The 22,477-nt window shown below is 53.0% G+C and overlaps 1 protein-coding gene across 4 annotated transcripts in view; it reads left to right on the plus strand.

Annotated features, from left to right (window-relative positions):
* LOC112111785 (sestrin-3-like) overlaps nucleotides 1-16,005 on the plus strand; it is a 16,518-nt gene extending 513 nt beyond the window's left edge. Inside the window, exons 2-10 of one of the 4 annotated variants that reach the window (XM_026653009.2) lie at nucleotides 6,958-7,057; nucleotides 8,756-8,959; nucleotides 9,464-9,646; nucleotides 10,202-10,435; nucleotides 10,532-10,643; nucleotides 11,358-11,476; nucleotides 12,263-12,453; nucleotides 13,389-13,533; nucleotides 14,456-16,005. In XM_026653009.2, coding sequence (XP_026508794.1) covers nucleotides 8,765-8,959; nucleotides 9,464-9,646; nucleotides 10,202-10,435; nucleotides 10,532-10,643; nucleotides 11,358-11,476; nucleotides 12,263-12,453; nucleotides 13,389-13,533; nucleotides 14,456-14,545 — 1,269 coding nt within the window. In that variant the 5' untranslated portion in view covers nucleotides 6,958-7,057; nucleotides 8,756-8,764 and the 3' untranslated portion in view covers nucleotides 14,546-16,005. Of the gene's footprint in view, nucleotides 1-12; nucleotides 27-758; nucleotides 939-6,957; nucleotides 7,058-8,755; nucleotides 8,960-9,463; nucleotides 9,647-10,201; nucleotides 10,436-10,531; nucleotides 10,644-11,357; nucleotides 11,477-12,262; nucleotides 12,454-13,388; nucleotides 13,534-14,455 lie in introns of those variants that run through there. The other 3 variants (XM_026653011.2, XM_026653010.2, XM_026653006.2) reach the window with 3 other exon arrangements.
* Nucleotides 16,006-22,477: the final 6,472 nt, after the last annotated feature.

Genomic DNA, 22,477 nt, shown 5'->3' on the forward strand with positions numbered 1-22,477 from the left:
ACCAGTGCCAGCGGCTGCAGGGCCAGGTGAGCGCCAGTGCCCCCCCCGAAACCAGGGCAGCGGCTGCAGGGCCAGGTGAGGACGCGGGTGAGGTCCCGTCCCAGTTCGGGCCCCCATCCCGCTGCACGCGGAGCTGTATGGACCTGCCGGCCCGCGGTGGCCCCCGCCCGCCTCTCCCGCTAATCGGCCCGGCCCGGCGGCGCGGGACTCTGCGCCCAGCCGCTGGCCCCGGGGAAGTTGGGGCCGGAGCCTGGAAGCTGCCGCGGGCACTTTGCCTCGCGGCCGGGGCGCCTGGCCCCGCTCCTGGCCCCGGGGGGCGCGTCCTCCCCTCGCCGCCCGGCTTCGCTCCGCAGCGGTTCCGCGCCGGGCGCACCAGCCGCCCCGTCCCGCCCCGCCCCGCTGCAGGTGCCGGGGCAGGAGCATCTCCCGAGCCCGGGGCAGGTTCTTTGTCCTGGGATGCTGAGGCGAGTCCTCCCCATCACTGCCAATCAAAGTTGTTTTTCTCCTTCCCTGCCGCACTGGCCCCGCTGCCCGCCGGGGGCGCTGCGCCGGCGCTGCGGCGGGAGCGAGACAATGGAGCGGCCGGGCGCTCGGCCGGGCAGGGGGCTCTTGCGGGGGCAGAGGCCGGGGACCTGCTCGCTTCCCTCCGCTGCCCCGGGGGAGTCCCGGGGACCGGCCCTAGCGCAGGGCGGCCTTGCTGGAGCTCTCCCAGCGCCTGGCTCCCCGGAGTTCCCTCCAGCCTTCAGATGAGAGTGCGCCCGGCCCCCTCGCAGATCTCCAGTGCCCCACGCTGGCCTTGCCCTTAGCCACGGAGCCTGTCCTGTCTGCTAGCCCTGACAGCAGCCCACGTGTGTGCTGTGTCCTGCGGAATGCGTGTATTGGTACCAAGTGGGACCTGCAGTGACTAGTCTAGAGCCGCACTCGGATGCTTCAGAACAGTGAGTCTGGGTCCTGTCTTCTGCCTGCCTGCTTACTGGTCAGTTAATCTGCCTTCTCCCCAGTACCTTGGGCATCTAGTGCGGTCGCTTCTAGAGTTACTCCCTGACACTGGAAAGGCTCTACCAGAGAGCCTGCAGCAACTCCTGGTAGGCTGAAATTGCTACGCATGGTTAATGGATCTGGGAATTTGGGATACCAAAGAGCCAGGGAGAGAAGTGGGGAGATGAAAGCGTCTCCAGAGCCCCCTGTATGATGTGGGGTTTCTGGAGACCTGGGCTGTGGAATTCTCTCTCACTGGAGCCATGGAGGGAGGAGGACCTCACCTTAGTACCAAGAGGACAGGTGCAGAACACGCTCTGCCCCGACATGCATTGTCAGTGAGTGCTCTCTGCAGACAGTTATTTACCCCTCATCACCCCTGTGCTGGGTCCCCTGCTGAAGTGGGTGTGAAGTGTCGTGCACTCCCAAGAGGCCCGCAGTACCTCAACAGAGCTTACAGGCTTTTCAACAGCCAGGGCGCTCCCTACTCCTGGCAGTGTGCCTGATGTGGGGAGAAGAGAACAAATCCCCTTTGCCCTGGCTTCCTATGCCTGCTCTTGGAAATGACACCCTGGGAAGATGGACATGAGTTGATTTAGGTTTCATTAATGTACAGTTACCAGGCTCCACAGGCTTCTTCAAATGGGAACTTGTGGGGAGTGTCTGAATAGCTCCGGGCGACTTCCAAACCTCCAAGGGCGGGCTGGGCACTTCTCTGAGTCCAGTGGGGGTCAGGAGCTGAGCAGAAAGCACAGACCCATAGAAAGGGAGCGAGAGCTGTTTGCTGCAGCATGTGCTGCTCTGCATGCTGCTTCTCCTGCTGACGGAATGACATCACTCTGCTTTCGGCTGAGCGGGGTGACCAGACAGCAACTGTGAAAAATCGGGACAGGGGGTGGGGGGTAATAGGAGTGTATATAAGAAAAAGACCCCAAAATCGGGACTGTCCCTATAAAATCGGGACATCTGGTCACCCTAGCTGAGCCAGAACTCAGCCCTGGAGCTAGTGGGAAGGGACTAAAGGCAGCAATGCAGGGGCCAAGCTGCAAGTGCAGTGCTTGGGATTATGGCCTCTGAGCCTGGGAAGTGGGGCCATAGCATTGTCACCAGGCTAAAAATGCACCAAAGCCGACTCTTTTGTGCCAGAGCTAACAAACGCTCTTAAGAAAGGGGAAGTTGGGGGGAGGAGAGGGAAAGGCCCACCTAGCGGTGTGGAGCTGGGTAATTTTGCACTGTTGCTCCTCGCTGTCTCTGGTACAGAGAGCTGCTGGGCAGTAAAGGGGGACAGGAGCGTCTCAAAGAACTGCAGGAAAAGCCATTTAAGATTTTAAATAGTGAAGTGAATCAGGAGAGCCTTGGCATGTACACCTTACACCAGAACACCTGCACGTCCTCCCCAGGGCCGGGGGAGACGCTTCAAGCTGCTGCTGCCGTCATCAAACCCTGCTGCATCCCCAAACTGCCATCCTCCCGGCACCTTCAGGGTGGCACGGCACTGCCAAGGGACACTGACTCCTGGAAGATTGAAAAGCCTCTAGGTCACTGTTTAAATGCTCCCCTGTATTGATGACTGAGGAATTCAAGGCTGTGTGCACTGGGCATTGTGGCTATCCTATGGGAATCCCATGGCTCATCAGCCCCTCTTCTAGTCTGTGTGGTAGATGCTCTGAAAAGTCTCTTTTCTCCCTCTCAGTTTTGGAGCTGTGAGCTGGGCAGGCAGCTGGCTTGACTCTTCCTTGCATGCATCCTGTTCACAGAGGATTGGTCAGTGCCGCTTGGCTCAGCTGTTGATTGGCCGACCTCCCCTAGTGTGGAACAGGAAGGCTTTGGCTGCTTTGTACATTTCCATGTTGGTCAGCACCTGCCTTGGCAGGACTCTGGCCCCAGGAACAGAAGGCAGAGATGTGGTGAATTCAAATGAAGTGGTATCTGGGAACTGGACAAAACTCAGCCCCTGTCCTGAGGAGCTTACAGTCTATAAAACTGGAAAGCATCTGGTATTCAGAGCGATGTGCTCTAGCAGGGAGGAGAATGTCAATTAGCATTCAGCCTTTGAACTAATGTGAGAACCCCAGGCTCTTGGATCAGGCACTTGTCAGCCTATCAAAGGGGAGTACAATTTTGGAACGTCCTCTGGTCTGGCTTTAGCAAAAGATTTCTTCTGGGAATGTCAGGGAGGTGCCCTTGGGCAGGGTTGTGGGGTTCCTACCTTTTATTTATCCTATGTCCCAGGTGTGCTTGCATGCAACTTAGCCTGAGGAGCTAACAGTAAATTTCTCCAGAGCGCAGCTGGAGGTAACCAACCCAGAGAGTTCACACAGCCACCATTATTTGCACATCTTGGTGGCTCCACCTTGGGTTTTGCATTTGACAAGAATGTAATGGGTAAGGTTGGCTAATAAATGAGCTCTGAGGAGCGTGGCCATGGGATTGGGAGGATGTTTCCCATGTAGGGCGCAGCATGAGAAAAGGTAGAGTTTGACCTTAGTGCCTGAATCAGGAAGGTGGCAGCCAGGCCAAAGATGAAGGAGGGGTGGAGTTGTGCAGGTCCCTGAAGGTGGGAATGCGGAGTTGAAATGTGACACAGATGGTGAAGAGAATCCAAGGTGGGGGTCGGGGAGAGAACTCCAGCTGGAATGCTGGTGTGAGACTCAGGGAAAGCTACAGTAGCTGGATGGGACAGGGTTTGGGAGCGAGGGTAGAGAGGAAAGAGATGGATTTTGGAGCTGATGGGGAGAATCAACTGAAAGCATGGGTGAGAGTCTGGGACATGCTGACAGTGCTGTTGGGGGCAGGGGGGAGATAAGGAGCTCTTGTTTCTATGCTGAGTATGAGCTGGTGCTGGGAGAAGGCCATTCGCAGAGACCATCTCAAGTCCAGACTTGCATAGAGGGGCTGGACCGGATTAGAGAGCGAAACTGAAGCCGGAGAATGGATGAGGTATCCGGGAAGAGGGGATGAGGAAGGCCCCATTGGAGAGGGTTGGGACACTGGAATATCCTGGGAAGGATGCGCAGCAAGGCGTCTAACTTGCCTCTGTGTGCGGGTCTGGGTATTAGGATCTCCGGTTGGAAGCAGTTTCCTTCTGCACCCAGTAGAAGCAGAGGGAGTAGAGAAGGGATAAGTGCCCCTCTGTCACATCTGCCCCTGTGCTATAATTACCCACGTGCTTGGGAGTGTTTTAGTCTGCAAAGCCCCAAAACGGCCCAATGAGAGAGACTGCTGCATCCTGTGGTTGGGGCTGTGTTTGTACTTAGACGGGTTGCCACTGTATGCAAAATCCTCTGCCCAGAAAGGAAGGGAATGCAAAGGCAGAATAGTAAAAGATTTTAATGGCAACCACTTTCTGACTGTCAGACTGGCTTCATTTACAAGCCCCAGGACTACTTCCTAAAACACCACCCAGGCCAGCTTCACAGACAATCCAGGCAGCTTCTCCTGCCTCTTGCAGGATCACAACTAACTGGTATTGGAACTGAGCCAAGGGCACTGATGGATAACGCAGAATAGAATCTGCCTTGCCTTCCTGCGGGCCCACTGACTTCTGCATTTCTAAAAGGAGCAAAAACCTGTTTGCTGACAGGTTGTTTTTTTGGAGTGTGGGAGGACCTGGAGATGTGCCGGGAGAAGGCATGTTGAGCAAGCTGGGGGTATTTCTGCTTACTCACTTTTCTGATCATGACTGTCTTCGAATAGCCTCTCAAAAGTCCCACTGTTCAAAGCGAAGCCTGGTTTGCGGCTCTAGGGCAAACTGAACTGAAGCTCCGGCAGTGACTAGATTTCTTCCAATGCACAGGCAAAAGCGGGCTCCAAAGCTGCACGTGCACTGCAGTGTCCCCCAGAGTGAAATAATTTGCTGGGCCTGTGTTGTTGCCATTGTTCCCCACCAGAGGCCAGATCTAAGGGGCACAGGGATCCTGAGGGGGCTGCTGCACCCACTGGTGTGAAGTGGTTTCCATCATATGCAGGGTTTACAGCAGTGATGTGCCGAGTCTTCATTTATTCACTCTAATTTAAGGTTTCGAGTGCCAGTCATACATTTTAACGTTTTTAGAAGGTCTCTTTCTATAAGTCTATAATATATAACTAAACTATCGTTGTATGTAAAGTAAATAAGGTTTTTAAAATGTTTAAGAAGCTTCATTTAAAATTAAATTAAAATGCAGAGCCCCCCCGGACCGGTCGCCAGGACCCAGGCAGTGTGAGTGCCCCTGAAAATCAACTCGCGTGCCACCTTCGGCATGTGTGCCATAGGTTGCCTACCCCTGGTTTACAGTTTGGGTCAATGGCCCTCAGCACCCTGAAGGGGCACTGTGGATTTTTACAAGAGCAGTGATTAAAATGTGATGCACCTCTTTCCTCTGCCCTGAGCCTGACTACCACTGCAGTGGCTTGTGGGAATCCCTGCTACAGGGGACCCCGAACTCACTGAGGCAGGGTTACGGAGCAGGAGAGAGCCACTCAAAGAGCTCTTGGGAGTCATTGTGGATAGTTCCCCAGCGGCTAGAAAGAAGTAAATGATGGGCAAAGAGCCCCCTTACTGCTTGCTTATTCTCCCATATCTAGGCTGATGTGCCTCATCACCCCTGGGCTAGCTGCTCTGGGGAGCTGCTGAGGTAGTGGCAAGGCCTGGCAGCTTGCAGCAGCAGCTGGAACAATAGGATAACTCACAGCGATAGCTGGGGCAACAGCCCAATACTTTCCTGGGCCTTTGTGTGTGACAGGCAATTCCTGGTCTCCTATTTGCATATCTTCCCAGGGGGATACAGCCAGAGCTTGTCTTGGGTAGCTGCAGAGTTTCACAGGACTCTGAAAGAGTCAACATATATTATTTGATCCCATAACTGCCTGGCAAAGCTGGCCTTCCTCCCCTAAGGGGACAGAATTCCCCTTGTCTGGGGAGTGCGCGCACCCAGAAGACTCAGCACAGATTTCTGGCTTGTTCTCCCCTGCTGCACACTGACAAGATGAGCCAGGCACCTCTTATTTATATCCACTGGGGGCGTTTCTCCCCCCACAACCCTGCTGCGGGCAATGGCGCAAAACTGGGCTCAGACGTTGTTGCAAAGGTATTTGCAAGTGGGTAGTGCTCCCCCTGCCCTCAAAGAGATTGAGCTTGTCGTCTTGTCGCCCCAAAAGGGCAGGACTGTGGCAGGATTATGGGCTTCACTGGGAGAAGGAGCTACAGCAAAGGCGCAAATGAATTTTCACTTAAGCTTTTGTCGCTATTGAGTCTTGCAATATTAACGTACAGATAAATGAGCTAATGGAAAGAGAGTTCAGTTAGGTGACTGGTTGCTGATGCAGTCTGGCTTTTCCATCCCTCAATATTGCTGTCACTCTAACAGTTAAATAATAACCTTCTAGATCACTTAGAAGCTACATTCCAAGATTTTGGACAAGCACAGGTTTGTAGATCTACTGCTGGCTGAAACGGTGGCTGCTAAAACTGGGTGGGAATTAAGGGCGGGAAGGGAAAGCAAGGTGGAAGCTGGAATGACAGAATTTTTAAGGTCTTTAATCTCATTAGCCCCAGGGCTAAAGACACACAGGCTAGCTAGAAAATGGTCAGTATTCAATGGCATGCTGGGTTCACTTGGCTAACTTCAGGCACTCACTGCAGTATCAGTCTAAGAGCTCTGGCCTACCAAGCCCAAATGGTGCTGACGTATTGATCCCCTTTCCGTGGGGCCTACAGCTGAGAATACCGCTGACTGTGGGCAGAAAAGCGCTTGCTGTCTGTACCTGCCCAGCAGTGCCAGTTTGTGATCAGGGAGCAGCTGCTGTCCCGTGAGGTTCTAGCTGACGTGGTGGGGGCAGCGAGAGAGTAGAATAAACCGCTTAGGGAAGATGCTAATGTAGGGAGAGAACTAACTTTTCTGCAGTGCCCCTGTACTGGACGACACAGATAGGCCTGTCTTCTCCGGGCTAGTATCTACCTAGGATAGGTAACAAGCTTGTACTCTTGGTTTGCTGCAGCTGAGAGTGTGCTGCCTGGATTCCTGTATAGGACCCAATCCTCCCACCTCCAGGAGCCCTGACGCTCAGCACAAGCTGGAAACGTGACTCTGACCAACAGGTTAGAACCACTGCTTGGGCCCCTCTGCATTGCTCCCCCTCCCTTGGCTGGCCTGCAACTGGCTCTGTAAGCAGAAGGGAACAAACCAGTCCTCAGATGGTCTTCCTGCCAAACGACCTGTGAAGACCAGAGGGAGCTGGGGGAGGGGGCAAGTGCCTGCTTTCTTTGTCTAGCATGTACGTCCTCTGTTGCTTTCTGCTGTTCTGGTCACGCACCGTCCTTGTAAGGACCAGGAGCGTGTGTTGGCCTTCCTGAGGCTTCAGCTCCTGGCTGGAGAGAATAACGCCACGGTCTGTAGCGGCCTTGGTGGGGAAGGGGCTGCCCAGAGCTGACTAGCACTATGGGCTGAGTGAGTGTGAGCTCTCAGTTTTGCAGGAGAGGGCTGGGGGGAGAAACATCTCAGTGTTGACCTCTTCACTGCATGGTCTTGCCAAAAGAGCCAGCTCTCGGGCAGGTTCTGGTTGAGGATTGGCTTCCTCTTTAAACTCCCTAATGGGTCCTGTTGCTGCATGTAGCCAAGGGGGCTTGCAGAAGGGGGTGACTGGGGGAGGAGTGCTTCATTGCTAACTAAATAAGGCGAGAGGTTATGCCTGTCTTCAGACACCCACAGTAAAAGTAGTTGTGCCTCTTGCTTGTTGGGGTGAGTGACCATGGTGCCCAGATGCTATGGTAACAGGTACATAAGAAAGAAACCTTTAGTCAGAAGCACTTGCTGTAAGAGGATAATGGGGTTCATGTGCATTGCCCTGTAGTCCCTGACCTTCTCCCGTACAATTGGAATGATACAGCTGGGCACTGGCTTCTCTGCAAACTGCCTGTGGCCACGTTCCCCTGCAGGGAAGGGAAATCCTTGGACACCGCTGCTCTGAGGAGGTGTGGGCCCTCCCACCAGTACTGGGCTACTGGATATTCCCTGCCTCCAGCATTCTTCTCAAAAGGAGCTGACTCACTGCTCTTGAATGGGACTGTTGGCTGCACAGGTGCTCCCGTTCTCCTGACACAGGCTGGAGGCCTAGAGGCACTAGCCATCCCTAGAAAGCCAGACCGGCACAGGAGTGCTGCTTCCAAGATTTTTGAGAGCGCTTTCTGAGTAGGGATGAAGGCCTTGCGCACTGAAATGGAAAAGCCCTGTTGAATCCCTCTTGTTCCAGCCCCATGGGGCAGATGCAAGATTACGCCTGTTCTCCAGAGCTTCATCCACTATTCAAGCCCCAAGCAGTGGTGCTTCCAGCTGTTCCAGTGGGGAGACTGCGCCACACACTAACTGGACATGACTCAGGCAGTTTCCAGTTTAACAAGAGGGTTAAGGCCTGCCTGCCTCTTACAAACAAGCTCCCCCTTTGCAGCCAGTATCGGCCTCCTCTTTCAGCCTTGCTTGGATCCCCAAACCTGGCGTGGCAGTCTCCGTCCAGAGAAATGGCTGTTGGCCAAACTTCTGGCCTTCCCTTTAGTGGGCTTGGGTCGAGGGCCATAGAGGAAGAATCTGCCCTGAAACAAGGGAACCTCAGCTCCCTCCTTGTGACATTTTCTGCTGAGCTCTGTTAGCCCTGGGCGTGCTTACGAGGGCCAACTCCTGCAATGCTGGGACTAGCACCATTTCAGCCTCTCTCAGCTCTCCAGCAGGCTCCAAGCCCCCAGGTGAAAGCCAGCTCCTGCTGGAGTGCGCCCGCTCTAACACTGCGGCTCTCTCTCCCTCAGGTAGTGAAGATGACCAGTAGTGACCAAGAGCGACCACAGTTCCTGTTTGTGAAAGCGCTGGCCAGCCGGGGGCGCCTGGAGGCAGTGACACAACAGATGGGCTACCACCCACAGTACCTGGACAGCTTCCTCAAGATGCAGCACTACCTGCTTCACATGGACGGCCCACTGCCATTTGCCTGCAGACACTACATCGCCATCATGGTACGTACCAAACCCTCACCTCTTGGAAAGCAGCTGAAGTAAAGGCCTCCTTCCTGGCCCTATTGCAACAGCCTGCCAGGGCTGAACGGTAGCCTGCCGGAGCACTCGGTCCTTAGCTTGGCTGGTGCCCAGCGTCTAGTGGCTCCCACGTCTGCATAGAAGGCTCAGTGATGGGGGAGGCAAGGGTGAGCTCTGCTCTCGGTCACCATTATTCTGTGCTGATAGAGTCTGGGGTCACCTCTCCCTGCAGAAGGCCCCAGTTAGGTTCTGTGTCTTGCGTCCCTCTGCAGGAGCTTGGATATCCTTTGTGGCTTGGCCCTAGCCAGGCTCCAAAGGTTCTCTTTGGGTGGGTGGCCTTGGACTTCATGCTTAGCTGGAGTCTTCAGACAGTTGCCCATGCTGGTTATCTGGGTGGTGTCCCTGGCCCTGTGGATACTGCACTGTCCTCTGGAGAAGCTGCTAGGGCTGTGCTTCATGCACTCAGGGTCTGAGTTGATCTTGCAGGCAGCTGCTCGGCACCAGTGCTGGTATCTGGTGAATCTGCACATGCTGCAGTTCCTGCGAGTGGGGGGAGATCCCCAGTGGCTGCGGGGCCTGGACTTCATCCCTCCCAAACTCCGCAATCTTAATGAGATCAACAAGATCCTGGCTCATCGGCCTTGGCTCATCAGCAAGGAACACATTGAGGTAAGTGCACGTGGGACGTGGATATGAAGAGTCTGGGTGTGGGCTGATGGGTGGAATGAGAAGGGAACATAGGGCTGAGAGCTGCCCACTCCTCCCATCATGCACGGCCCCCTTGCAGATTCCTTCAAAAGGGGGCCTGGCATGAAGAGGGAGGAGACCTTGGGTGAGTCACTTGATGGACGGGGCAGACAGTAACCCCGTCTACAGATGCAGGCATTATATAATGACACATGAAGAGAAGGGAGTACTTCACAAGTGGAGAACCAGTGTTGATAGGGCCAATTCGATCAGGGTGGATGTAGTCCACTCCCAATAATAGATGAGGTGGTGTCAATTCCAGGAGAGGCCTGCATCTGTAACTTTCATTCGATGCATCTGAAGAAGTGAGTTTTTTTTACCCATGAAAGCTTATGCCCAAATAAATCTGTTTGGCTTTAAGGTGCCACCGGATTCCTTGTTGTTTTTGTGGATACAGACTAACATGGCTACCCCTGATACTAGTAACCAGTCTGTTTTCTTGCTGTGCTATCAGTCTCTGTCTGACCTACCCCACAGAAGCTGCTGAAGATCAGTGAGCAGAGCTGGTCTCTGGCAGAGCTGGTCCACGCTGTTGTCCTCGTGGCGCATTACCATGCTCTCGCCAGCTTTGTCTTTGGTTGTGGCTGTGAGCAGGAGTGGTTGGATGGCAGGAGCATACTGAAGTCAACGTTGCCAGGAAACCAGTGTTTCTGTGAGTCCGCCAGTGGGAACAGCTGTAATCTGGAATTGCTGCGCATCAACCGCAAACGGGTGAGCCACCAAGGATTTAACTCTGCCAGTGACCAGGGGGCCAGCGGAACGAGGACTGCTGGCTGATTAAGAGTTGTGTATTGTCTTCCCACACAGTCTCTGGATTCCTGTGTGGAGCTGGAATCGCTCCGGGAACGTATCCAGAGGATCCACCTGGAGACTGAGGGCCGAGAGGAAACGAGGCCACCACCACAAGACAGAGAGGAAGGTAATCCAAAGGGGCAGGCTGGAGATCTGGCACCCCAGAGGTCTCTGCTAGGAGAAGGGCAAGCCACCAATTTAGGCCTGTCCCTGTAGAGGCTGCAGGTGCCACCCAGGACTCTCCTCTCTTTGTAGGACTAGAAGGATGTGCCACAAAGAATTACCTCCAAGCTCCTTGCACTGCAGAGTATCTAGTGGGGGCCACAGGAGTATGGAATTGGGGGTTAGTGTCCTTAACACTGGTTAATCCACACCCTTCCAGATCATTGGAGAAGACTGATGATGTTTTCCAGGACTGTAGAGAGGAGGAAAAGCAGAGGAAATGACAAATGTGGCTTTAGGGAACCTGAGAAATAATGATGCTGAAGAGACCTCTTTCCCCAAGGGAGGGAAGGGAAGTGCCATTGATTTGTCTATTTCAGAAGTGAAGAAAGCCCCAGGGAGTGTTGTAAGGATCGGTTTTGCCCTGGGAGAATGGCTTAGATGGGATGTAACACTCATGAAACATGTACCAGAGCGCTTGGCTGGGATTGACTTTGCTGGCTCTGCAAGCTCAGAGAGGCAGTAATGCTGTGGGGAGTTGGGATTCCATGCCCCAGGAGATCTCTCTGGAGGGAGACCATGCCCCTTTGCTGCTGGATGCTGCAGAGAAGCAGCATAAACTTGTGGCAGATCTGTTCTAATCTCCTCTGTGGGTGGCGGTGGGGTCTTTTTTCCTCAGATTTTGATGGGGAAATCGTCAGAGCCACAGATCTCTCCTGCTATGTGCAAGACCCTGACTTTGGATACCAGGACTTTGCCAGACGAGATGAAGATCAGACCCAGATATTTAGAGTCCAGGTGAGTGTTTTGTTCTTTTGTTCTTTTTTTTAATGGGGTGACCCTGGAAGGCAGGAGCAGAGTCTGGGCCCAGGATCTTTGTTCCATGTCAACAGTAGGGTGAGAGAGAGTGCCATGCGGCTGCTCTAGGCTCACATGCCTTATACTAAAACAGCATCCACAGGAGGCCATGAGTGAGAGAGGGCTACACCCGCCACTGTCGTGGTGCGGCGTCACTCTGAAAAGTAACAGAGAGTCCTGTGGCACCTTTAAGACTAACAGATGTATTGGGCATTCACCCTTGAAAGCTTATGCTCCAATACATCTGTTAGCCTTAAAGGTGCCACAGGACCCTCTGTTGCTTTTTACAGATCCAGACTAACACGGCTGACGGTCAAGATGCCCCATCTTACAAGAAGCAGGTTGTGGAGGGAGATGAGTCAGAGCTACTGACCTTGGGGACAAATAAGTATTCTGCTGTTGCAGATCCAGCACAGCTCTCGGGGAGGGAGCCAGATTCTGTTCAGCAACAGCTTTTGCTGCCAAAGTTCCAATAGCAGGATCAGATATTCTCTTGCACCTGGACAACCCCACTAGAGGCAGGTGTAACTGTGGGCAGGGTTTGGCTGCTGGCAGAGCAGGAAAGCCTCTTGCTGTTCTGATTCCAGCAAGAGCTTGTCCTGTCTAAGACGTAACACACACTGGACACGATGCCGCTTTCCGCCTCAGTGGCTTTTCCACTGGCTCATTTCATGGGGCTGCTGAGTTCCCCCTCTGGCACTGAAGGCATCTTGCTCTGTTTGGCAGGATTACTCCTGGGAGGACCATGGATTCTCGCTGGTAAACAGACTCTACTCTGACGTTGGCCACCTCCTGGATGAGAAGTTCCGTACAGTTGACGGTCTCCAGAGCAATGCCATGGCCAAGCGGCAAGGCTGTGAATCTTCTGTCTTCAAACGGGGCATCTGGAACTATATCCACTGCATGTTCGGAATCAGGTATCCAAGGGGTCTCAGTGCAAGGCCTACATGGGGTTGTCACTGGAGAAAATCTAACTCTTAGCATATGTGGGATTCGTCCGGGAGAGGAGCTTGGCCTGAGAAATGGGGACGTTACAGCTACCTCTGTGCCCCAACCTTGTGGGGCATCTTCCAGACTGGTTAAGAGAATCAGTGAGGAATTAAACAGGGATCGGTTGACATGAGCCTTCGAACCTGGCTGAGCTTTGGGATGACAAGGTTGCCCATGGTGCTCCCCCAGCCCCTTCTCAGGATGTCTTGTGGGAGTGGCTCAGGTATGGCTTACGTTAGGTAGCAGCAGAATTGTTTTGCTATGCCCTCCCACTTCTTACTGGCCGTAAGAGTGAGCAACGGGGGGGAGGGATGGAGGGAGGGGGAGAGGAGCAAGTGGGGAGCGGGGAGAAGGGGTGGCTCAGGGAGAAGGGGTGACATGGGGGCGGGGCCATGTTTTGGGCACCAGTGGGCCCCCCCCACTTTTAGTGAGCTTCCATTGCCCCTGAACCAAGGTGTGTGTCAGCTACTGCCACTCCTGTATGTAAGCCTAGTGCCTCCAGATCAGTGAGCAGGGCCGGCTCCAGGGTTTTTGCCGCCCCAGGCGGCGCAAAAAAAAAAAAAGCCGCGATCACGATCTGCGGCGGCAATTCGGCGGGAGGTCCTTCGCTCCGAGCGGGAGTGAGGGCCTGTCTGCCGAATTGCCGCCGAATAGCTGGACGTGCCACCCCTCTCCGGAGTGGCCGCCCCAAGCACCTGCTTGGCAAGCTGGTGCCTGGAGCCGGCTCTGTCAGTGAGCAGCAGGGGCCTGATACAAGTGGTCACTCCAGCTCCTCTGGCTGCTGTCCTGATCCTGGAGAAGGTTGTGGCAGGTGGGCACATGGAAGCTGGTTCTCACATGCGCCCTGGAACTCTTCCCACAGGTACGACGACTATGATTACGCAGAAGTGAATCACTTTCTGGAGCGTATGCTCAAAGTTTACATTAAAACTGTGACTTGTTACCCAGAGAAGACTAACCCAGAAATGTTCAGCCGGTTCTGGAAGCAGTTCAAGCACAGTGAAAAGGTACAGGGGCTCAGAGGAGAACATGGCACATCTAATATCTCCATGTAGTCTATTTGGCCAGTTTTTAGAGCCCGCAGTGCTTCAAGGGAAGCTTGTGCAGCTGTTGGGTTGAGCCCAAAGGTGGGAGGGACCAGAGTCTGGCACACAAGGTCCTTCCTTCAAACCAAAGAGGTGTCAGGGAGGATCCAGAGAACACAGAACTTGGGTGCTCCTGTGGGGCTGGAACCGGGCATCAGGGAGTGAGGCTCTTGGAGGCCTCGTCACTGATGGCGCTGCAAGCAGTCTTGGGGCACTAGTTGTGCTCCGCTGCACTGTGACCTGTGCTGAACTGCGCAATGGTGAACAGCTGCAGTAACCTGGGAGAAGCAATGCCTCTGCATATGGTCCATGTCTACCCTGCAGGGCAGAACTGTCCTCCGCGCCAGTCCTGTTTGCAAGGCGCATGTGAGGAGTAGCTGCGCTCCCACTGGAGTGAGTCTCTATAGGAGGCTCTGGCAGACCGGGCCCGCTGACTACCACATCCTCTGTAGCTGCTCCTGCAGAGCTGACAGCAGGCTGGGGGAGTCAGGGAACTTGTGGTCAAATAAAACCCCCAGGAACAGTTGAATCCACAGGACCTTGAAGTCCATACAGGGCTTGGTCTGGATCTACTTGAATGTCCCTCCCTCTCACAGCTTCTCCAGTGCAGGCAGCTCATAACCCTGCAGGATTAACAGTTCTTTCGCGTAGCAAGATCCATCCTCTCCACACAGGCTGACTGACTCCCTGCCCAGGCCAGAAGGAATCCATTAGCATTTAAACACTGGGCATGAAGGGCTCAGTGCCCTGGGGCTGCCCCCTCTAGACCTGCCCTGACTGGTGCCCGCAGATCACTGCGCTAAGCAAACTGTACCAAGCCTAAGTCCCTCTTTTGCTCCCTCAGGTCCACGTGAACCTTCTCATCCTGGAAGCCAGAATGCAAGCTGAGCTCCTGTATGCACTGCAAGCAATTACCCAGTACATGATCTCCTAGAGAGCAGGGATGGCTGGGTTATGGCAGGGGCGGCGCAGGCATCCCTGCCTCTCCATGGACTCCATACTTGAACCATCGGGCTGGAACTGGCTGCGATGGGTTTCTCTAACGTACTTGACTGTTCTGTTTCTATGGGGCACGATGAGTGACCTTGTTATGTGCAATTACCAAGCTGTGAGGCAACTCCGTGCTGCTGTGATGTAGGTGTGAAGCTGGAGATGCAAATGTGTCCATGGCCGACTCCCAAAGTCTTGGGGCAGGGAGGGAAGGACGGGCAGGGAGAGGGCATCTCTCTCTTTAAAGAGATGGGCTCTAACCATCCACAGTGGAAGCCCCTTCACCCAGGCGGCACAGGGAGCCTGTCCATGGAGGCAGCCTAGTGCCGGCTCCTGTGTGTGTTCCAGCCCTGGGGCAGAGCTGCAAGCTTGCTCCCTTTCCAGCACTGCAGCAGCATCACACTGGGCATGGCTGGCTGTTTGGACGCAGCGGCTGTGGGGGGATGACGCTTGCTGTGGAGCATCACAATCGGTAGGGGGGCTTGTGGGTGTGTTCTGAGGAGCACTGGTTATGACCCAGGTTTTCAGAGATGAGCAGATCCTCCCCCCTCCCCAGCACAGTACTGGAGGGAAGCCAGCCTCCTGCACACGCTCCTGGCAGCACCATGCGGAGTACATGCCAAGCTGTGGCACTCCTGAGGAGGTGCAGTGATCAACATGCTGTATTCTCCCAGTCCCAGGGACAGGCTCTTGTCCTCCAGCTCCTGGAGGTGGCCGCTTGGAATGTTTCCCTTCTGTAGAGCTGGGCTCTGGGACCTGCATCCCACCCTCTGGGTCTCCTATTGAGCCCCCCTTTCTACAGAAAGCACAGGGGGGTCGTTGTACCCAAACATGAGCTGGGTCACTAGCCAATGCTGCACTAGCCATGGGATGGGTCACTTGCTGCTCAGTATTGCCATGTGGGCCATGGGCCTGTTTGCTCTGACAGGCCAGGTCAACTGAAACTGCCTCAATCACCTCCTGTTATGGGGATGGCAGCCCTAGGACTGGAGCAGCTCCTGACCCACCAGCCTCCACCCACCAGTTATGACCCACGCACAGGGCCTGCACCTCATTCTCTGCCCTGGGCAGGATCCACATGCTGCAGTGTTCTTCGTGACCCCGGGAGGGACTGAGGAGTAACAACCTGCCCTACCCCTGTTACCGCTCAGGCTGGAGGAGAGCACGCCGTGCTGGGTCCCCAGCCAGGGCTCAGTGGCTGGCTCAGCTTCAGAGGGAGATTCAGGTAAGGGCTGTGTACAGAGGCTCCTTCTCCAAAGAGCTTTTTGGGGCATGAGGACACAGCTGGGACCTTCCTAGTAACTGGAGTCTGGAGGGGAAGGGGCTGGGAGCTGAGTGTGAGGCACGCTGCTTTGGTCAGCCTGGTTAAGCTACAGAAAGCCTATTTTTGCTATAAATATAATTATGTTTGACACAATCTGCACCTGGCTCATCTCTCTTCACTTGCCCCAGCCGGAGAGCTAACCCTTGTACAGACTTGCATCTGAAGAAGTGAGGTTCTTACCCACGAAAGCTTATGCTCCCAATACTTCTTTTAGTCTTAAAGGTGCCACAGGACCCTCTGTTGCTTTTTACAGATTCAGACTAACACGGCTACCCCTCTGATCCTTGTACAAGTGTGCTGTCGTGCGTCTGCTCGGCCTGCAGAGCTGGTGGCAGGCAGGGCCGAGCGGCACTGCCATAGCTTGTGCAGTGGCTTTCTACAGTAGGTCTGGTCATTGCCTGCATTCCTGAAGTCTCCTAGCTTTGCCTGAGCCCCTGGAGATGCAGCAGTGCTGTGTGGGCTCCCTGGCTGGTCAGGATGGGGGGTTCTCCTCTCTCCCCTCTGGTGCCCTTCGGCGCCATGGCAATAGGAGCTGATGAACTGTCCCTCGTAAAGGAGACTGCTATGCCAAGCTCCATCTCCTCTCTCCCGCAGCAGCACTTTCTCTCTTGCTGTCCAAAATAGCTCTGGCATCTTGCAGCACTCTGCTCAACAGCGCCCAGGGAGTGTGACTGGACGGGAAAAGGGTTAACTGAACCTACAGGACTCCACTGCAAGAAAGGAGCAATACTGCCACAGGTGTGGGGGTGGGGCAGGGAGGTGTTGGGTAGCCGTAACCTCCCCTCCCACCACTAGGTTGTAGGACAGGAGTGAATTTAAGGCTTCACTCCTGCCAGGGCAGCTTGCCTTCAAAGAAGGTGGGTGGGCAAGTGCGTTGTTCTGGATCCCTGGAACAGCAGGAGCCTGGCAAACGTTTCAGCAGGAGGCTTTCTGGCCAAAGCCATGCAGGGGCTGATGACAATGTGGAAGCAGCTGCTCCTTTCCTATACGGATTATCTACACTTTGGGCCAAACAAGCTGTAAGATGTAAACCAAGTAGATCCCACTGGATTTGATCACTTCTGAACAGAACTGGGAGAAGGGGTTTGCTTTTTTTTGGCAGTGTATTTGCTGAAAAAGGGCAGTTTTGGTCAACCTTAAACTATTTGCAAATATGTCTAATTCGCCTAATAGTTTTGACTGAAGTGGAAAACCTCAATGTTTCTGGAAATTTCAGCTCTCTGCACAGTAGCAGCCCAAAAGGCTAACTGTGTTAGGGCCTAATAGGAAAGGGATGGAAATCCATGGTGCACCCACACCTTGAATAATCTGTCCAGTTCTGGTTGCCCCATCTCTGAAAAGGTACAGAGAAGGGCAGCAAAGATGATCAAGGGTATGGAAAGGCTTCCATGTGAGGAGAGACTAAAATGACTAGGTCGGTTCAGCTTAGAAAAGAGACTAAGGGGTGTGTATATAATACAGATGTGTGGGTGGGGGGGAGGGGAGTTTTATTTACCCTCTCCCACAGTACAAAAACCAGGGGTCACCCAATTTAATAGGCAGCAGCCATAATGCAAACATGAGGCAGTACATTTAGACACCACGCACACTTAACCTGTGGAACCCACTGCCGGGGGATGTTGTGATGGCCAAAAGTATTAACTGGGCTAAAAAAAGGCTTTAAAAAAGAAGATAAGTTCCTGGAAGATAAATCCAGCAATGGCTATGGACCAATACAGTCAGAGATGTGACCCTAAACCTCTGACTGCCAGGAGCTGGGAGGAGAAAACTGGTGGCTTATTCCTATTGCCCTCTTCGGTGCGCTCCCGATGAAGGCCTGGTACTGGCTCCTGTCAGACAGAACCCTAGATGGACCAGCATAGCCATTCTCATGTTGGTGTTTCAGTAACATCTACTTCAATTTACCGTGAAACTTTTCAATGCAGGCATTTTTCAGAGAAACAATGCTGGAGCTCTTATCACCTTTAACTCAGAGGTGGAGGTTCATGCTGGCAATTCGTAACAGGCAGTAGGCGGAGGACTGTGTGACATAGCCTGGAGGGTAGGGCACTCGTCTAGGATCTGGGAGACTCAAGTTCAAAGTAGCATTACACTGTTTCATCAGGCTAGACTGAGAAATACTGGGCGGGTGGCGCTAAGCCACTGCCACAATGCAGGAGCCCCAAGTTCAAATGCCTTGTGTACATCAGCCAGAAGGTAAAATTGACCCTGGGACTTCTGTAGCCTAGGAGCATAGAAGACCCATGGTTGTAAGAGACGTCCTCTTCTCCCCCCATCATGGTTTTGTGAATCTAGTCCTTTGCTGATAATACATGACATCAACATGAAAAGTTTCAGGTTGAAACAAAATGTTTCATGTTGATCCACCTCTAAATTTTAACATTTTATTTGCTGCAAGTTTCTGAAAAATTGCCATTTTAGTTTGAGATGAATTTTTTTTCTCATTACTAGTGGAGGGGGGGGGAAATACACATCTCTACTTCTGGCTCTGGGGCTACAATTAACAAACCAAACTTCTGTGGGACTCAACTGGTTACTAAAGCTGTGCCTACACTGCCACTTTCAGCGCTAAAACTTTAGTCATTCAGGGGTGCAAAAAAAACCCTCTGAGCGACAAAAGTTTTAGCACTGAAAAGCGCCAGTATAGACAGCGCTTGCGCTCCCGGCGATAAAGCTACCATTGCTTGTGCAGGGTGGTTTTCTGTTAATCGCTGGGAGAGCTCTCCCCCAGCACTAAAGGGTGTCTACACTGCCCATGTCACAGCACGGCCGCAGCAGCAGCACTGTAACATGGGCAGTGTAGACATACCCTAAGTGGCTATGGCAGTATTTTAAATGCCCAAGCACACAGCTTAGCCTGGTTTTTCGTTCACCATGAGGCGCTCAGAGGCTTGAAGATATTAGCATAGTCACTTCCTTATTACCATCATCACCGCAAGGGATGAGCAATGTCTCTACTTATGCCCCATTAACAGTGGCCCTCCTGTTAGAGGGAAGGCGAAGTTCCGCCATGTTTCTATTGCCCTGCAGCATTACAAGAGGCTGGGGCAACCTTCCCTGCTTCTAAGGGCCTGACTCAAACTCTCTCCTAACGTTGTATTCAGATTCTCTCAGCTGAAGGGGGAAAAGTTGAAGATAACTGGCTGGTACCTTCCTTCAACCAGCAATTGTGGATTTAATCTGAGCTGCACCAGGAAGCTTTCGAGGCTACATGCTGACCACTGATTAATGTCCCCTCCTCTAGCAAGCGTGAAGAACAGTAGCTCCTCCTAACTAAAAGGGCAGGGGGAGTTCAAATAGTCACTTCAAATTCCTGGCTCCTGCTGCTTTGTGGAGTCACTAACCTCAGTGCAAAGTAGGTAGTGAACACTCCCCTTCTACTGGGGCTGTGTTCCTGCTTGCTTTGCACTAGCGTAAGGGACCACAGAAACAGACCCCAAGACCTGGCCATGGCATTCACAGCTCTGCTAGCCTTAGCCTTTCCCAAAGGGGCGTCCCCTCTTACACAGCTGGGAGCTGTAGACCTTAGTTTATTAATCCCTGTTCAGCAGCACTTGCCCATGGCGGGAGCGTTCATGAGAAGTCAGCCAGGGAACTGTTGGAAGTTGTCAGAAAGCTGCTTGAGTGTGGCTGCCCATTCACCAGCAGGTGGCACCCTAGCCCCACAACTGTCCTCTGACACAGGCTGCGCCGCTCAGGCATGTGCCCTCTGGCTGGTTCCCCACAGGGCCCCTGGCAGGGAGACAGACCCAGAGCCTGGCACCTGACTGATTAAACCAGACTCTCCTCCCCTCGGCCACTTTCGCTGCAGCAGAGGAATGTTCTCTCCGGGTCTGTTTTCAGAAACACCTTCAGTTCTGCTGCAGAGGGAGGAGGCAGGGTGGTGGTTCTCAGCCTGTGGTCCATGTACCCCTGGGGATACACACAGGTCTCGGGGGAGTGGGGGGATATCAACTCACCTAGCTCTTTGCCTAGTTTTACCACAGGCTACATAAAGACTGAGCACTAGTGAAGTCAGTACAAGCTAAAATTTCATACAGATAGTGACTTGTTTATACAGCTCTATGCTATACACTGAAATGTACATACAATATTTATACCCCAATTGATTAATGATATGGTGAAAGTCTCCTGTTGCACCCCCACCTCCAAAGTCCATAAGTAAGCAGGTCCATGCTGGGGATTATTGCTCTAGTACTATTTTTGCTGCCAAAAGTGGGACAGCAGATCCCCTGGCCCACAGCTGTGAGCTCAACTGCCGCTCACTCTCTCTTCTAAAGCATCCAGCAAAAGCACCATCCCACTCTCATTTGGATTCAGGCCAGGCGGGCAGGGCATGGCCCAGAGCAATTGCCAGCCTAGCATGAGTCCTTCTCACTGCCTCACACACAAGGCTGTGTTGGCAGGGACAGGCGAGAGCTGCTTTGTAACAGTGGAGTGTTCCCAAGTTTTCTGCTGGGAGGAATGGTATGCACTAGTCCATGGAGAGCAACAAACGGTGCTGGAAGAGTTAGTGTCCACAGCTAGTCCATGGCCCCATTACAGGACAGGTTTGGGTACAGCTCTTGCAATAGCAGGAATAGTAAAAATGTAATGGAAATGTGGACACCCTTCAAGCAGTGACCTGCCCTAGGTCCAATTTCCTCCCCTTCTCCCATTACACTGACCTGCACTTAGGAACTCACCAGTTGCTGGGGCCAGGAAGCAGAATAAGGCAGGTGGCGTGCCCCCTCCTGGCACTTTTCACAGGTTGCATGTTCTCCACCCCAACAATTTCTAGCCCCCCTTTCCTCTGGAGGCAGCAAGGGAGGGCCAGGGATGAAAGTAACTTAACGGACTTACCGGTATGCAGAGTGGCTGGGGTGAGGGGGCAGCTCAAGGCCCCTGGAAGGGGTGGGGTTGGGGCCATACTCCCCCAGCCAGCCCTTCAGCACTGCCCAGCCCACACTGCCTGGGGCTCTGGCAGCAATTTAAAGGGCCAGGGGCTCCAGCCACTACTGGGAGCCCTGGGCCCTTTTAAATTGCCAGGCCATGGGGCAGCCGCCCCTTTTGCGGCCCCCCCATCAGCGGCCCTGCTGGTACAATCAGCTGTGCACTGGCTTTCTTACTGGTACGCCATACTGGACCAGACTTTCACCTCTGGGGGGGGCAGGAGATTTGTTCAACCTCATACTGCAGTGTTTAAAACAATCTCTAATTAGGGATTAGGATGAGCCCTCGGGGGTGGGTGTCATCCCACATCTGCTAATTGGGGTTCTTACACCTTACTCTGAAGCATCTGGTGCTGCTCACAGTCAGAGGGGTCACTGGGCTAGATAGACCTTGGCTTTGATCTAGTCTGGAAGTTCATATGGGCCTAAAATAAGACTAGGCCCAGGTGAGAGCTGCCTCCCACCACTGAGCTGCTCAGCTCTGGACTGGACGGTGGGAGCCTCATGAACAACGTCAGTCTGAGCGTTGTTATAAACAAGACTCTAGCTCAGAGTATAAAGCAAGGGCGACAAAGCATCTAAAATACCCATTCTCATTTCAACCATCTGCCTTGTATTCCTTCCATGGGCCCTGCTGTGTTCTGTCCCAGTTTAATGTAGCCACCTGGCAGTAGATTAGCCTTCCCAATTAAAGTCTTAAATGGAGCTTTTCCTTTAGCACAGCACATCTGACACTGCAAGGGTTTGGCCATGCAGGGGGAATGCCCCAGTAAAAGCCCCCCGCAGAGCAGAAATAGCTAAAGCTCATTTAAAGGCCACTCAGCAGACTGTGTGCAGCCATTGGGAGACACCCACTCCTATTAATGTCAGTGACACTATTATCCTTGGGTTTGAGCCAAAATTGTAGGAGAAATGCACCCATATGATGCTCATCAGCTGGAATGGAGCAACCAGCCCCTGCCAGCAGTGAGAAGGTCCCCTTCCAGAATTCTATTTGCATTAATTATTGTAACTCTTGATATTCTTGGTATCCATATAAATGTCCAGTCATACTCCATCTAAACTGTTTGGTTCAGCAACATTCTGGAGCAGTGAGTTCCACTAATTGTTACATGAAAAAGTATTTCCATTTAGTGGTTTTGAATTTCCCACCACTTAATTAAATGTCTCCTGTATCATGTCACAGGCTAATAAGAAGTCCCTCCACCTTCTCTTAAAAATTTATTATTTCATATACTTTTATCTTTTTTTTTTTTTACCCTCTCCTTTCTAAGGTACCAATCCCAATCTTTCCAGTCTCTTTTGATGTAAGTTTTCCTCTGACCCCCATCCCCCCTTAATTCTGCAATAACCTTTTTGCAATAGGGTGACCAGTACCATGCATAGTACCAGCTGAGGGTGTACTATTTTAAGGCCAGCAGGGACCATCCAGACTGACTTCCTGCATAACTCAGGCCAGAGAATTTCAGCCAGCACTTCGTCCAGCAAACCCAGAACTTCTCGCTGAGCTGAAGCAGATCTTTATCTCTTTCTAAATTTTCATATGAAGACTCCAAGTGATGGAGAAGTCACCATGTCCATCAGCAAGTTGTTCCAATAGGTAATTTCCAACACCTAAATT

This window comes from Terrapene carolina, unplaced genomic scaffold (genome assembly GCF_002925995.2).
Source record: "Terrapene carolina triunguis isolate 2854851 unplaced genomic scaffold, T_m_triunguis-2.0 Scaffold131, whole genome shotgun sequence".
Lineage (NCBI taxonomy): Eukaryota > Metazoa > Chordata > Testudines > Emydidae > Terrapene > Terrapene triunguis.